The sequence below is a fragment of the Saccoglossus kowalevskii genome, chromosome 3 (genome assembly GCF_978046115.1).
Source record: "Saccoglossus kowalevskii chromosome 3, keSacKowa6.1, whole genome shotgun sequence".
In the NCBI taxonomy this organism is placed as follows: Eukaryota; Metazoa; Hemichordata; class Enteropneusta; family Harrimaniidae; genus Saccoglossus; species Saccoglossus kowalevskii.
The window spans coordinates 24,578,913-24,594,953 of NC_140643.1; the positions used below are offsets into that span (position 1 = coordinate 24,578,913).

The 16,041-nt window shown below is 37.4% G+C and overlaps 1 protein-coding gene across 1 annotated transcript; it reads right to left on the minus strand.

Annotated features, from left to right (window-relative positions):
• Window positions 1-848: 848 nt before the first annotated feature.
• LOC102808359 (ATP-binding cassette sub-family C member 9-like) lies at window positions 849-16,004 on the minus strand. Its single transcript, XM_085496956.1, has 25 exons — window positions 15,924-16,004; window positions 15,088-15,250; window positions 14,610-14,650; window positions 14,184-14,474; window positions 13,811-14,005; window positions 13,643-13,721; window positions 13,320-13,425; window positions 12,859-12,957; window positions 12,467-12,632; window positions 12,202-12,339; window positions 11,472-11,679; window positions 11,109-11,311; window positions 10,448-10,687; window positions 8,587-8,744; window positions 8,362-8,454; window positions 8,071-8,173; window positions 7,611-7,724; window positions 7,389-7,511; window positions 7,178-7,297; window positions 6,713-6,791; window positions 6,266-6,374; window positions 5,900-6,003; window positions 5,459-5,592; window positions 5,047-5,109; window positions 849-2,525 (listed from the first exon to the last, which is right to left on the minus strand). The coding sequence occupies exons 1-25, from the start codon at window positions 15,948-15,950 to the stop codon at window positions 2,379-2,381; spliced, it is 3,303 nt and encodes a 1,100-aa protein (XP_085353082.1). The 5' UTR covers window positions 15,951-16,004; the 3' UTR covers window positions 849-2,378.
• Between the last annotated feature and the right edge of the window lie 37 nt (window positions 16,005-16,041).

A 16,041-nucleotide genomic window follows, 5' to 3' on the forward strand; every position in this document is an offset into this window, starting at 1 on the left:
CAGATGATATGAATCGTCATGCGTTTGGCCCCCTGGATCCGCCACTGTGTACAAGAGCGGGAAGATAATACCACAGGGTAGGAGTACCTTTACATAGGTCGGGCAGATAACAGAATAATATGAGAAGATGGAATACACAAGGTAGGGAAAATCACTGCATAGGATTGGGGAGTTTATCTATACATCATGATAGTGATCATCTAATTACAACGTATAACACAAATACTCATAATGACTTTTTAAATAAACAATTTAAAGGAATTCAAAAGCAGGCGTTTTAATGTAGTGTGTAATATGCACAGCAGCACAGAAACAAGGGTTGACGTTATCCTTGCTGTTAATTTAAGTTGAATGGTCTGGCTCTTTTTATTCACAAAATCAACATTAACGTTAATGTATTCACCATAAGCTTCAACAAAATATCCCAATCAACCTGATTAGAATAGTTAGAAATCACGACTGTACATACCTCCTTATCCATGTCGTACATCTCTACGCAACTTAAAAAAAAACTATTATTCACACAACTAACAAATATCTGATATAAAAATATGTGAGTGAAAGTATCTGAACCAATTTTCTGCACGCTTCTCCAAAGTTGAAGACTTTTAGAGTGTTATCAATGAATTTCCACGAAAGAGTGTCGAATGCATTATTATATATCTATTGAGCAAAGCGATGCATACCTACCTTTAAGCAAATTATATATGTTGGGATCTTCCTCATTTGTATGCAAATATTGCGTGATTTGGTCAGCACGTGAATTGAATTGAAATGCATGTATTTCGAGTGATATAGTAATTCGTAAGGTTGTATAGCGAAACATTGTGTGCTTAGAAATAAGATCATTTCATAATTGCAGCGATAGCAATGATAATTTAATTAGAAGACACCCTTAAAGTATAGTTGAACTTGACTGAGACCTAGGGATTTTAAGTGTTTGAATCTGAAGAACCAACGATATACCATAGAATAAATATTATGTAACACCAACTGGTGAAAGGAATGGCTCATTTTAAGTTTGATTTTATTCTGATTCGTAAGAGCTTGGTTAGTTCAATAAACATACAACTTATTGACAGCACCACATTCGTCGTAAAACGCACAACTCTGTGCTAACGACAACGTACTTGAAACGCGTCTCAATACATCGCTTTGGCAACACGACGCGGGACGACGACTGTGGCACTTTAAAACCTTTATAGAGGGGGGGGGGGCAAGGGTTATTTTCGTTCAACGTAATTGCAATATTTTTTTTGTTCGTACAACGTAAATAGAAAAAATAAATTCCGTAATTCTGTAATCACAGGATAGACGTACAACGTAATCAATCAAATATTTTTTTCGTACACTGTAAAAATGTGTCATTTTTCTCGTACGTACAAAAATTCACATCCAAATAAAAAAATCGTAAAGAATAATCCAGGGAAATTACATTTTAGAAACTGTAAAACGACTAGATGACACAATTCACTACAAAATTGAATGTCAAAACGTAAAAGGCCCTCTAGCCGAAGGAAGAGCATTACGAGGGTAATATGCGCATGCGTCTCTTCACACGGCGCAGCAATGGTGGAGAATTTGAGTCGGAGAGCTCTTCGGACCATTCAATGTTCCATTTGTTAACACTGTAAACTGTAAAAACGTCTTTTTTTTCTTCGTAAATTGTGAAAAGCCCTTTTTATTTCCCGTAAAGCCGTACCAGCTACCCCCCTTGCCTCCCCTCTTTATATTCAAAGTTTACCGAATCACGTTTGGATTCGCCTCATGCCGACTGACCAATCCACATATTCCAGTGAGTAACGGCCAGTGCTTCTTACCCAATAGAACACACCTTTGTGTCAAACGTTCTTCCATATGTGTGTTAGGTTACTGCATGAGATGGTTATATTAACATATCATCCCGTCCCCCCACTCCCTATATTTAGGGGGGCCTATGCTTGTTCCCTCATTTTTTTGACCCCCCCCATCTAGGGAAAAGAAGAAAATTTAACCCCCCCTTTCACGGGCTTTTCCGATGAATTTCACCCCCTATCTAGGGAACTTTTCAGTCTAGAACTCCTTTTTTGTATATCTCGGGAAGTGTTTTGAAATACACCCCCTATTTTGAGAATCTCGGGAAAACAAGCAAAAAATACCCCCTTTTCTACGATTTTCTCGGGAAAATGTTCCCGAGACAGATCGTCAAAAAGTACCCTCTTTCCTGAGAAAATGGGAAGGCGCATGCGGCCCCCTATGGATCCTGAGTGGGGGGGGGGCATGTCATATAATACAATTTATGGGACTTGTTTTGAGGGAAAATACAATCACAGCAATGGCAACCGTGAAACATAGCGAATTTTCAGGCCAACGTTGAGCATGTAGGAATGATATATTTCCTAGTCTTGATCATAGTTTCCTTTAACCAAGGAAGAAAACATTGAATCTTCTTTATCCAGCAACATTTTAGGTGTATCATATTCTACAACATTGCCGTCACTCAGGACCAATACAGTGTCAGCGTCAAGAATGCTGGATATACGATGCTGAAATCAAACACAGCAATTGAAATTTGTTATGATCTATTTAAGGTAGAGATGCAGGTTCGTGGGCACTTGGGAGTGAATTTTTTTTTGCTTTTTATTATCCAAACAGTCTTGGCTATGGACTGTTAAAAGTTTGTAGAATTGTGAATAGTGGAACATACTCAAAAAACGATTTTAAAATATAGATAACAGGTGCAAACATTCTCTCTTTTGAATGCTTACCAAGATTTAGCAAGGCTGTACATAAATAATAAAAAAGAAACATGGGATCTCCATATTATGCACTATATTTAACTTTTTACAAAATGATATTACATTTAAATTTTGAATTGTTACAGCCATTTTAAATATGAGCATTAGCAAACTTCTTACTCAGTGAATTGTTATGCAAATTAGTAATTATCTCAGCTTTTTTTAGTGCATATCCCAGAACTTTAAAAAATAGCTCCGAGACGCTTTGACCTTTTGTTTTAAAATTTTCACAAATGATTGACAATGTGTTTATCTTGAGAACGCCGTCGGGGCATTTTTGTTGGTTGAACAGTGTTACAACAATCGTACAGACAACTAGCCTAGGTGTTAATTTATGCATAAACTTGAAGTAGTGAAATTTGAGCTGCTGCCCTGCAAAATTGACAACTGGTTGACAGTTTTCAAGACGGCACTTTCTTCATAGTAAACAGATGTACCTGTAAACCAATTTTGACAGGAAACAGAAGCATGGTTTAGAAGCTATTTTTTTAAATCACTTTTGACCAAAAAAGCACATTTTTGTCCATATTTCAAACTACAGTGTCCATAACAAACAAATAAACAAACAAAGTTTTAAAATTCATACAACAGGCTTTCCGAAAATATATAGTTTTGTGGACAAGGGAGGTCATCTTAGTTTTTTAATTAACTAATTAAAATACCTGTCAGGTAAACTGCATCTCTACCTCAAGGTAATGTTCTTTGGAACTATTGACGTTTCATACAAGTCTAAATAAATATCAACCAATCACCCCACCACCTTTACACGAGTATTGGCCACGATTTACATACACATACACCAATCATGCTACCTTTACACGAGTATTGACCACGATCTACATAAACATCCACCAATCACGCTACCTCTAGACGAGTATTGGCCACGATCTACAACACACCCACAAGTCACGCTACATCTAGACGAGTATTGGCCACGATCTACATACACATCCACCAATCAGGCTACATCTAGACGAGTATTGGCCATGATCTACAACACATCCACCAATCACGCTACTTCTACACGAGTATTGGCCACGATCTACATACACATACACCAATCACGCTACCTCTGGACGAGTATTGGCCATGATCTAGAGACACATCCACCAGTCACGTTACAGCTAGACGAGTATTGGCCACGATCTACATACACATACACCAATCACGCTTCCCCTAGACGAGTATTGGCCATGATCTACAGACACATCCACCAGTCACGCTACATCTAGACGAGTATTGGCCATGATCTACAACACATCCATCAATCACGCTACATCTAGACGAGTATTGGCCGCGATCTACATACACATCCACCAATCACGCTACTTCTACACGAGTATTGGCCACGATCTACATCCACATCCACCAATCACGCTACTTCTAGACGAGTATTGGCCATGATCTACAGACACATCCACCAATCACGCTACTTCTACACGAGTATTGGCCACGATCTACATACACATACACCAATCACGCTACCTCTAGACGAGTATTGGCCACGATCTACATCCACATCCACCAATCACGCTACTTCTACACGAGTATTGGCCACGATCTACATCCACATCCACCAATCACGCTACTTCTAGATGAGTATTGGCTATGATCTACAGACACACCCACCAATCACGCTACTTCTACACGAGTATTGGCCACGATCTACATACACATCCACCAATCACGCTACTTCTAGACGAGTGTTGGCCATGATCTACAGACACATCCACCAGTCACGCTACATCTAGACGAGTATTAGCCATGACCTACAACACATCCATCAATCACGCTACATCTAGACGAGTATTGGCCATGATCTACAGACACATCCACCAGCCATGCTACATCTAGACGAGTATTGGCCATGATCTACAGACACATCCACCAGTCACGCTACATCTAGACGAGTATTGGCCATGATCTACAGACACATCCACCAGCCATGCTACATTTAGACCAGTATTGGCCATGATCTACAACACATCCATCAATCACGCTACATCTAGACGAGTATTGGCCATGATCTACAGACACATCCACCAGTCACGCTAGACGAGTATTGGCCATGATCTACAGACACATCCACCAGCCATGCTACATCTAGACCAGTATTGGCCACGATCCAAATGTGAATCCAACAATCACGCTACCTCTACACGAGTAGTGGTCACAAACCAAACACAGACCCACCAATTACGCTAGCTCTACACGAGTTTGTTTCATTCTGCGTTACAGTATATGTATTGTATCATATATTTTTACTTACAGCAATTGTGATGACAGTTCTGTCAGCAAAAGCCGTGGACACAACGCTTTGCAGAATGGCGTCCTAAAAAATAAGAACTTGTTATAAATTGTGCAATACAGTGCTTCTTGCATATTCAACATCCCAATTTGTAGTTATAGAGGTTCAGGGATTTCACAAATGCATTTAATAGCAGGCCATCACCCTGTAACAACAGGCCAACAAATAAATAAATGAAAAGGCTCGCGGCAGTGCGAAGCGCTGCAGCGAGAATGGTGTTGGCAGTCGAGGCAGAAGATAGACGGCCAATTTTGGGCTTGTAGCCGGCCATATGGCCAGGGGCCGACCGGCTCTTAATGAAATCCCTGGAGGTTCTAAGTAAAAAAAGAAATACATAGCAACAATTTCATTTGTAATCATTTTTCGTTCTCACCGTTTGCATATCAATTGACGCTGTAGCTTCATCCATAACCAGAACCCTAGCCTTTCTTAGAAACGCTCTCGCTAAACAGAATAGTTGTCTTTGACCTACACTGAAATTCTCACCACCTTCAGTCACCAGAGAGTCTGCAACGAATAACAAACTACCTAATGTACAGCAAATTATACATAAACGCTGGGTGCTGGTCCATACCACATTATCTGATTAAACTAACTATTCAACAGTAATGTAATGGATTGGAACTAATGTTTTCGATTGGATGTAACCCTATAACGAACTAGGATTTCATGCTCATAATTTCAGATTGGAGTTTACAAAACTACTACTGGGCCCATGTCTACAAGTTCATCTAAATACAAGGAACGTGAACATATTATCGTGAGACAGGTTTGTTTTACTAAACTAATAAGAATGTACCAATGAACCACTTACCTAACTGATTATCTAGCTCAGACACAAGAGTCTTGAGTTGAGCAATTTCCAATGCCGCCCAAAGTTCATCATCTGTTCTTGTTTTCTCGGGGTCCAGGTTAAATCTTAATGAGGTGCAGATAACAACACGCATTCATTGTTTTTTCTATTACGTGATTGCAACCTTATGAAATACATATAACATATCTACAGACATATAACTGTATTAATCTGTAAATATATTACCCATTCAAGACAACGACAAATACGAGGACTCGAAAATTATAAAATATAAATCAGATAGAACGCCTAAACCTAAATCACAGCAAGATTGTTTGTATGTATGGCGCGTATGTACGTATGATAGTTATAAGACAAGGTCACTACCTGATGGATCCAGTGAATAGTACAGGATCCTGTGGTATGATAGCCAGTCTATTTCGTAGTGTCAGTAACGGGACATGTGATATGTCAAGACCGTCAATCATAATACGCCCTAGATACAAACAGTAAAAGTGAAATGCATGTACAGGGAGGACAACATAACATCTTGCAGATACTAATGTTTATATTGTCCTAGCACAAACTCTAAACTATATTAAACACAGTCAAGGTACCTTAAACGCGATTGGCGTCTGAGAGAAACTCGTTTCGTCCACTTTCTACCACCCATCGCGTACACATATCATTGTTACATAAATGGACACAGTGATGGGATAGAATAGAATACAGTTTGAGAGGCAGTCTCTGTTTCTTTTAACAATACCTAGAAGTCTATATGTGTCTAAGGTATATTTATATCAACCACAATGATCCTCATATCTACCTACCTACCTTGAAATGTATCAATCATCCTAAACAATGCCAACGTCAGAGACGATTTACCACTTCCGGTACGACCACATATCCCAATCTGTAAAAAGGCCAGGGAAGCTGTTCACGAATTATGTTACGTAAAAGACATGCACTACAACTTATTGTCTTAAAATATAATTAAGGTATAGGCGCAGGTTCGTGGTACTTTGATCCCTAAAATTATGTTTTTGCTTTATATTGAAACAATGCTGACTACAGACTGTTAGGATTTTGAAGCTGTACCACATATAGTACATATTAAAAAGCATGAAAAGATTTAAACATGAATATTCATGTAAAAAAAAATGTCTGGGAGGGTTACACAGTTAAATAGCTCATAGAGTTTGGTCCATTTGACTTGTAATTTGAGTATGATTGATTACGTGACTAATAATTCGAATATCATGTAACAGAATTATGGCAATTAATATCATAAACTTAAACCTTTTCTCCTGCTCGGAAGTGTAGCGTTATGTTGTTCAACACCGGATCTAAGGTTGTTGCATAGCGCACACAAACATTTTCTAATTTGACTTCGCCTTTGTCGGGCCAATCGTGGCGGGGGTTGGTCACACCTAAAATAATGTAAATATTCAGTTAAATGACAATGAATAAACAGAAAATCTCCAAAATATGTAATGTAAGATAATACAATATAATAATTTCCTTCGTAGTCCTCTGTGTCAAGGTGTGTATAATGGTTAACTCTTTCCACTGCGTTCATCTGCATCTCCATATCCGCAGTTTGTCGCACCATCCAGTTCATATTCGTAGCCGCCTGTATGTAATAAAGAATATAACGGATAAGTAGAAATACAAGTTTCATATGCTTTAGCATTACATATTTGTCGACAACAAACGGTATTAGGTAACATACCGCTAGTGCGTACGTTAAGGTGAGTCCGACCCAACTTGACTGTATGCTGCCCAATGCCACGGTTACGAGAGCGATGATGCCTACCAGTAGCACCATCAACGAACCAATGAAGTCCTATTAATTACAATAAGATATTATTATTATTAGAAAATATGTTCATAAATTAACAACTCGACAGATCTTTACGTTAGCTTCAATACGTAGCTTAGTTGCGACACGTGACATATTCCATCGATCCTTGGAATATTGTTTGACCTCACGAGTATGTCTTGGCACAATTATTTACTCTGTAGTCAAAGTGTAGTTTCTTTTGTCACCCATTTCATACATGCAAATGTTTGAATCTCACCCATGTATTTTGAGCTCTCTAATAATATTTCTATAAAATGTGCTGAAAACTACATACACAATTGCATTGATACACCGCCCATACAACAATTTATTAAATATGCACACTTACAAGCCGGATTCCCAGCCATATGTTAATTGTTTTCATAAACAGGAAAGCTATGTTGTTGTCATCTATCTTAGCTATGATGCGACGTCGAAGCTGTTTCTGTATCCTAAAAAAATAAACGACCTCAGTGATTTATGTGTAGTATGGCTGTGCAAAAAAACAACATGATGGAATTTTTAAATATACACAAATCATTCATTGTTATGAAATCATTTATCGTGAATAATAATCCTGAGCATATGATACTAGTCCATAATCCGTTCGTTCATAGTCAGAAATTAAAGGTAACCATACCTATATGCCCGTACAGTAGACAAACCAGTTAAGGTTTCCGAGAAATGTGCAAACACCGGCGACTTTGTGATACTGTCTATTCTTTGTAACTCTCTGTAAGACAAGCAAGATAACTTTGTCCACAAAGTATAATTTGATATTTCGTTTTATTTTACAAAAGATGATTCGTATAACAATGCCATGGTTATAGTAATATTGGCACCGTACATCATATATTGTACATACCTTGAAGTTCTAATAAAGAATGTCTGTAGTAGGAAGTATACTATCGTAATAGGTATAATGAATAATATATAGAACGGAGTGACTATGGTGTTGACAACGATTGCTACCAGCACCCAGAGATAAGACTGTACTACGTAATAAATTGTTTGCCAAAGCCTCTGAAATAAAACATAGTTAAACTCTGGTGACCTTGCCCTTTGTTATATAATATAATTCCCTTTATCATAGTTTGTTTCAATATAAATATGCATTGTCATAATTAATTATGAATACAAACAAGTTTTGGGGTTGAACCAACAGTGGGGAATCCGTCTACCGAATGTCCTTAAAAGATGTAAATATCTTACAAAAACATTGGTGCTTTATTTGTTTAATTATTTTAAGGGACATAATTTCCAGCTTTCTTCAAAGTAATTCAGATATTTTAGTATAAAAACAAATGTCTCATTGTAAAAAAAGTGCTGCATTTAGATGTGAATAGATTCATAAAACATGCAAGATAACAGAAAATTTTAGCTGGCTTTAGTCCAAGTATTTTGTACAGGTGTCTGTCAAAAATTAATGATTCACTGAGACAAATATGAACTGCCTCATTGTGTGACTACTGTATTATATGAAAAATAAAAAAAACACCCTTTATGAATAGCTATCATGTTGCAAGCTCTGCTTTGTATGCAAATCAACTTAAATAGTTAGTTGGTGTCCAGTGGAGGGAGAAGTCAACAGTACTGTTGCCTCCTGAGAATCTACATCTTCAAACACTGCAATCTTTGAAGTGCGTTTTTAAACTAGAATTATAAAAACTCTATCATTCTGTTCTAATAGCTGAAACATATTCCTGTGAGTTTTCATTTGTCGAATGAACTGTTTGTCAAATACAGAATACATATATTTTAGAACAATTTTCTTTTTAAAATGTGGATGAAATGTTTTGCTTTTTATGTATTTTTTATGTATTGTTTTTGATTTGATAACTTTGAACTAAACAAATTTTCTATTAGCTTCAGATCTTGATCAAAGTTTGGCACCCAGTTCATAGGAGTGCTTATATTGATTTTCTGACATCTTGTTTTCTGTAAAGATTTATTGGTAGGTTTGCAAATGTGTATCAGACTGTGCAATCTCTCCATGAGTTGGTTTTCAAACCCAGTAAGGGATACATTACCAAGGATATTATTACAAGATAAATCATTTGCTTCATTGAACACATACAACAATGCATATTTCCACTGAGATCAGTGACCTTTGATGTGTATCACCAGTGATCAGTCAAATAGAAACAGTCAAAATATTTTATCAGTTTTTCTCAATTTTTGCATGATATTTTCATGCAGGACATCTGTTGTTCAAACTCAGGGAAGACTTTATACTGATGAACAAGGTGACCAAGTTTGATGAAGTTTGGAATAGAATTAGTAAAGTTATCATGCACACAATAACAATTATTAACGACGACGACAACGACGACGACGACGACGACAACGCCGGACAAAATTTTTCCCTTAATATACCTTTCCCTTCCATCTTTGATGGTACAGGCAAGGTAATAAAAGCATCATGATATCATACTAAGTAAACAGACACACATACTGCATGTATGTATCAAGCCTATCTAAGGACAGTCTGATTTGCTAACACTTTTAAATCATAAACTATACCCATATATGATTAGCATTTAATGTTTAAAATGACATTGTCTTCTTTCCATAAATTGTTTTATAGTTGTCAAGCGTCTGTTTTACGTTCTTTTACGACTTTTGTTTACCGATCAATGGTTGGAGAATGTTATTTCCACATAACTAGTACTGAAAAACAAGCGAAATTTATATATCTATGGAATGAAATTAGGAAGTGGCATTACCTGGTCTATGATCTGAGTATCGCTTGAGAAACGATTGAGAATTCGACCAATCGGAGTTGTGTCGAAGAATCTCATTGGTGCGTGGATTATGTTTCGTAACAAGGAGTGGTGTATTCGTTTGGCTGCCAATATAGTAAACACCGTACTCGTGATACAAACAAGTAGTAACGTCGCGGCAGATATAAACGTGAAAAGAGTGTACACACCCAGATAGTAGACATTGTCATCTTTGATATCAGTCTGCGGGTAAATAACAAATACCAGTGAAAAATACACGTGTTAACACACAATATCAACTGATATCCGTAGGCGTCGTATCACGTCTTGTTCGATGTGTGTGGGTTTTATGTCATGTAGACAGCGGAAATTGAGGGTGTGCCAAAATCTATAGTAGATATGTTTTCTATTGTCGCACACACAACATCTCGAACCAGTGTATTTCCCAGTCAAATTTTCACGTATAAAACCCCTCAATCCCAGCACGATCTCGGCACTACGTTCACAAGTAATACTCCATCAAGCCCTATCATTAACCCAATCCCTATTTCCACAGGTAACACCTATAAGGCACCAGCTTGACCCCAAACCTTATTTCCACAGGTAACAGATATGTAATACACACGTTTGACATTCCAGATATTTTTGAATGCAAATTACTCACCTCGGTTTTATTTGCTACATCATATCCCGCTTCTGACCATTCCGATAACCAGAAATTGGTGATCGCCATAATAACGATAGAAATGGCATTCAAAGCAATAGCCAGAAGGGCATAGGGAATTTTTACCGCTTTAGAGTACACCATGTATATGGCAAGTGAAATTGATCCTCGTTCTCGTTCTTCTTCTTCTATCAGTTTTCCATCTGATGGGAAATGTTACGTTTGTAATCTTGAAGGTTACATTTGAAATAAAAGCTGTGACCGGGACAAATTTGTTTATTTACACAAAACGCGAACTTGGCGCCTCTTTAACATGACTATCAACAATGCAGTGACAATGGTTCAAAATATCATGATTTTTACCTTCTTCTAGTTTCTCGTCTTCAATCACAGATATCTGTTTTTTCAGTTCTTCTCGTTCTTGAACAGTTGTATCGTCTTCCGTTTCCGATTCGGACTCGCTCAGCAGCTGCACCGTCTCCCGCCATTGTTTATACAGTTCGGGATCCTCTTTGGCTATCTTGTCTATTTCACCTTGTCTGTATATCTTACCATTGTCCATTACAACAATCTATAGTGCAAATGATATGATATGATAATGTATTACAACGTTAATGACCAATTACACGCATGTACACATAGAAGATATACGAATCAGATCGCTCAAAGCAATATAATCAGAAAGACGGGAAGACAGGGAGAAACGTGACAGTTACAAAAATAAGATAAAAAACGTTTCCGATCTTATACCCATCGATAGAAAATTTATTTTATACTGTTGTATATAGCAGTATTTTTTTTGGGGGGGGGGAATATACTATGAGCATGGCTCTCAATTTATATTAAATTTGATATTCCATTAGAACGTGACAGTCATCAGTTGTGTTGTCAGGTGGTTCTGTTGATCTGTCTGACGCCCTCTACATTGAACTATAAACGAATTTGGTACATATTTCTATTCAAATTGCTCTCGGATAGCATGGGGTATTCATCAGTAAACACATTACAAGTATCGACTAGTGCAAAATACAAAACGCAAAACTACTGGATCACAACTAGGGTACATAGCCATAGTTAAAAACTGACTACAGACCTTGTCAGCATATTGCAGATACTGAAGTTGGTGAGTTACTAGTATCACTGTTCGTTTATTATCAATCAGCAAATCAATTATTCCTTCCATAAAAAGCTGACGACCAACGTGCACATCCAAAGCCGATAACGGGTCATCCTGTAAAAAGGGAAGAATCAAAGTTAAGTTTGAAGTACCAGTGTTATTGAGCACACTATAAACTTTACTATGTGAACTGACTAAAATGATTTGGATTTTAAATAGTAGTACACTTTTGTATACTAACCAGTATAACTATATCTGTATTGCTATATATAGCTCTGGCAACGCTGACTCGCTGTTTCTGTCCTCCGCTGAGGTTGATACCCTTCTCGCCAATCTCTGTCAGATCACCAGCTGGTAGAATGTCAATGTCAGGATGCAAAGCACAGGCACTCAAAACAGACTGGTATCTGAAGAATGGAAACAATTGAATACACATTTACTAGAGCAATATGACACACCCTATTATATTTGTGTTCGGTAATCTGCGTTCCAGAAATGCAAAGCTCTTGCGCAGTAGAATATACGGTATTGTATTACGAACCTCAGTGTGAAAAGCATTATCCCCATGTGACTATATTTTGGCCAATCACAGCATAGATACAAAGCGGCGTGGTACACAAACGATTGACTTACTTATCATTGTTGTACTGCTCTCCAAACAGTATATTGTCCCGCAAAGTGGCGTTCTGTAACCAGGCTTTCTGGGAGCAATATGAGATGTTACCATGGTTCCTGAGCGACAAATAAAGTGGTACCTAAGTATTAGTCTTTTTTTCAAATTCTAATCCAGCTGCGACACTGAATCTACGTGTACTATGTGCAGTTCAATTATATACGATAATGATATTGTGCAAAGTTGAGAAATAAAGTAACATATTTATGAGGGATATATTTATTTTTAAACATGTCGGCACTAACCATTTTTTTTTAAAGTTACACGTGACTTTACGAGTTGCACCACAAGTATGTATGTTTCCCTCGTTCCGTCATGGTGTGTGTAAATCAAAGTGAAACACAGCTCATTGGCGGTTCACCGCGTGGGAGGGGGTGTAATAGTATGGCCGTGGTGAATTGTTATAAACATGTAATAGTACCCATTAAACTGTACTGTGCCGGAGATGGTTGTCATTTCTCCCAGCATCGCAGATAAAATGGAGGATTTTCCTGTCCCGACAGTTCCAACTATCATTGTTAGTTTTCCTAAAAAAAGATTGAAACAATGATTACGCTAAATGACGCCATGTAAATGAAAGCCCCCACAATAACCTATAATATTGTGCATGTTATATAGCTGCAATAGGCTGGTCTACAGTAATCATGAATATATACAAACATCACCCGTGTACGTGTCTATAAATATGTGATATGTTACTATAAACTCTGCCTCAGAAGCGGGGGGGGGGTTATTTATACTTGCCTTTATGTATATCAAGATCTATATCACTCAATATCGCACTGTCATCTTCGGGGTCCCACGCAAAGTAACCACCTTTCACCTTGTACAAAATAGGGAATTTGTTTAGAGTTTAATGAAACATTCGTAATATGTTCACAATATTTCTTAAGATAAATATATTCTGTGTACCTGTATTGCTAGGTGGTCATCTAATGGTATTGAATGGACAGCAGTGTCGTGACCCGGGAATATCGTCTTGTTCATGGTACCATACAACGTTGGTTTCTCCTGTCTCAACAGTTTTGTTTTATCTGTGGACTCTTCTTTTTTCATGCTTGTCTCCTCGACTGCAGACTGTTTAATATTCTCGCGGAAATATTTTTTCTAAAATGAATCACAATTAAAGAAATGAATGTGGGTGACAAACTCCTACAAGAGGCTACCAATTTTCTCCTGGCGACTATCGTTTTAGGTTTGGGAATTTAATCACATGGTTAAATGCTGAGACGTATAGCCGACATATTAAATAAATATGATAATGACACCAGTTTCCCCGGCATACCTTGTAAGCACCACCATTTCGTCCTTGGTTTATATACCACTCCTCGTCACTATCGTTATCATCATCATTAACCAACTCTTGTTGTCTTCCGTCGTCTTTCTCCTCAATCTCGGCCGCAGCAAAGAATATTTCAAGCCTGTTTGTACTGACAAGACCATTGACGAAGTACCCAAGTGCTATGGGTACCATGAAGAATGGTATAATGAGTGACTGGAACAGTGCCAGCGATGCAAACGCGATGTCCGGTGTCAATGGTGTATCACTCAACCAAGGGTAGTATGCAGCATACGACTATAAAATGACAACATGGATTAACTCATAGCATTGAGACAGGACGGTATTACCTGAATACGAGTACTGATAGCAAAATACGCCACGCTGTACTGCGTTGCATTATGTCACGTTACGCTACACTGTGTTACTCACCACCAATGTCACCAATAAAGGAGCAACGTCTGTCAAACACCCTGGGTAAGAATATAAAGACACAATCAGACATGACACCCTGGGTAAGAATGTAAAGACACAATCAGACTTGACACCCTGGGTAAGAATATAAAGACACGATCAGACATGACACCTGACAGAAATGAGACGGAAACAGTTTGGACTTAATATTTTTATGGCAACAATGATTTTATATTTTCCTCTATAATTTCAAAGTGTATGCCCCACGACGGCGACCATGTTGTAAATAACAGTTTGGACTTCGAAGAGGCTATAGTTGTAGATCAAAGATTGTGATAACAATATATATGTTGAACTATCATTTCAAAATGGAAGAACCCGAACTTCGCTTTCGTATTAATTATATTTATTCGCTTATTGTCGGTTGTGGTTATAGACTAACTTCTTTTGAACCCATTGAGGTAGCACAAATGGCAATAGCCAGACTAAGACTTACATGTCATGGCCATGTACATCCCTTCTTTCATCACTTGAACGATTTCGTTTTTCCTCACAACTTCGATAGCAGAACAGAACAATTCCTCCCAACCATACAGTTTCAGCAACTTAATTCCGTGTAATAATTCATTTGATTTCTTCAAACGGTCATCAGTGTATATCTATTTTATAAATACGTAAGTTTTACATTCACAAAATACTTGTTTATGTTTATGCAATCGTTAACTACAACTATTCAGTCGCGCGGTGAATTACAATCATCACATATTTACAGACTGATGATACTTCAAGTTTCAGTTTTTAAGACGCTCCGTGGAGGTTAATTTTTTTCTGTGTTCAATTGGAGACTTTTTAATACAAATCAGAGTTCAAGTGTCATTTTCTTTATTAATGTCAAATTATATATATATATATATATATATATATATATATACATGTATCCGTCTTTGTTTTGTCCCTCTATAGTTGAGCACAGTTTCTTTATTTCTTTTTTGTTTTTACAAAATTAAAGTCGTTGTCACTGATTGTTCTGTTCGGTATTCAAATTTGATATTTTTGTTATGTGGTCTCGGTACTGATCTGTGCCACTGTGTGCAAACAAATGTGGTTTCATTGTTCCTGGATTTGAATATGCGAATTGATTTCTAATCCTTATTCATTAATGTATAGCCAAAGTTGTTCCACGTCGTGCCTGAAGAAAGACACCGTAATAACAGACATTCTTAGGTCGGCTACATGTATGTTTTTGAAGTTTGTTATTTTTAAATATGTAGAATGTGTCAGGGGTACATATACATTTACATGTTCTAAGCAATGAAGTATTGCACTACTTACCAGGACATTTTCATGTATCCTGGTCATAATAGTACCAATTTTCAACTGGATTGGTGATATCAATATTAATGTCAACGCGCCCAGCAGAGCTGCTACACCCAGTACAAAGTACAATAAT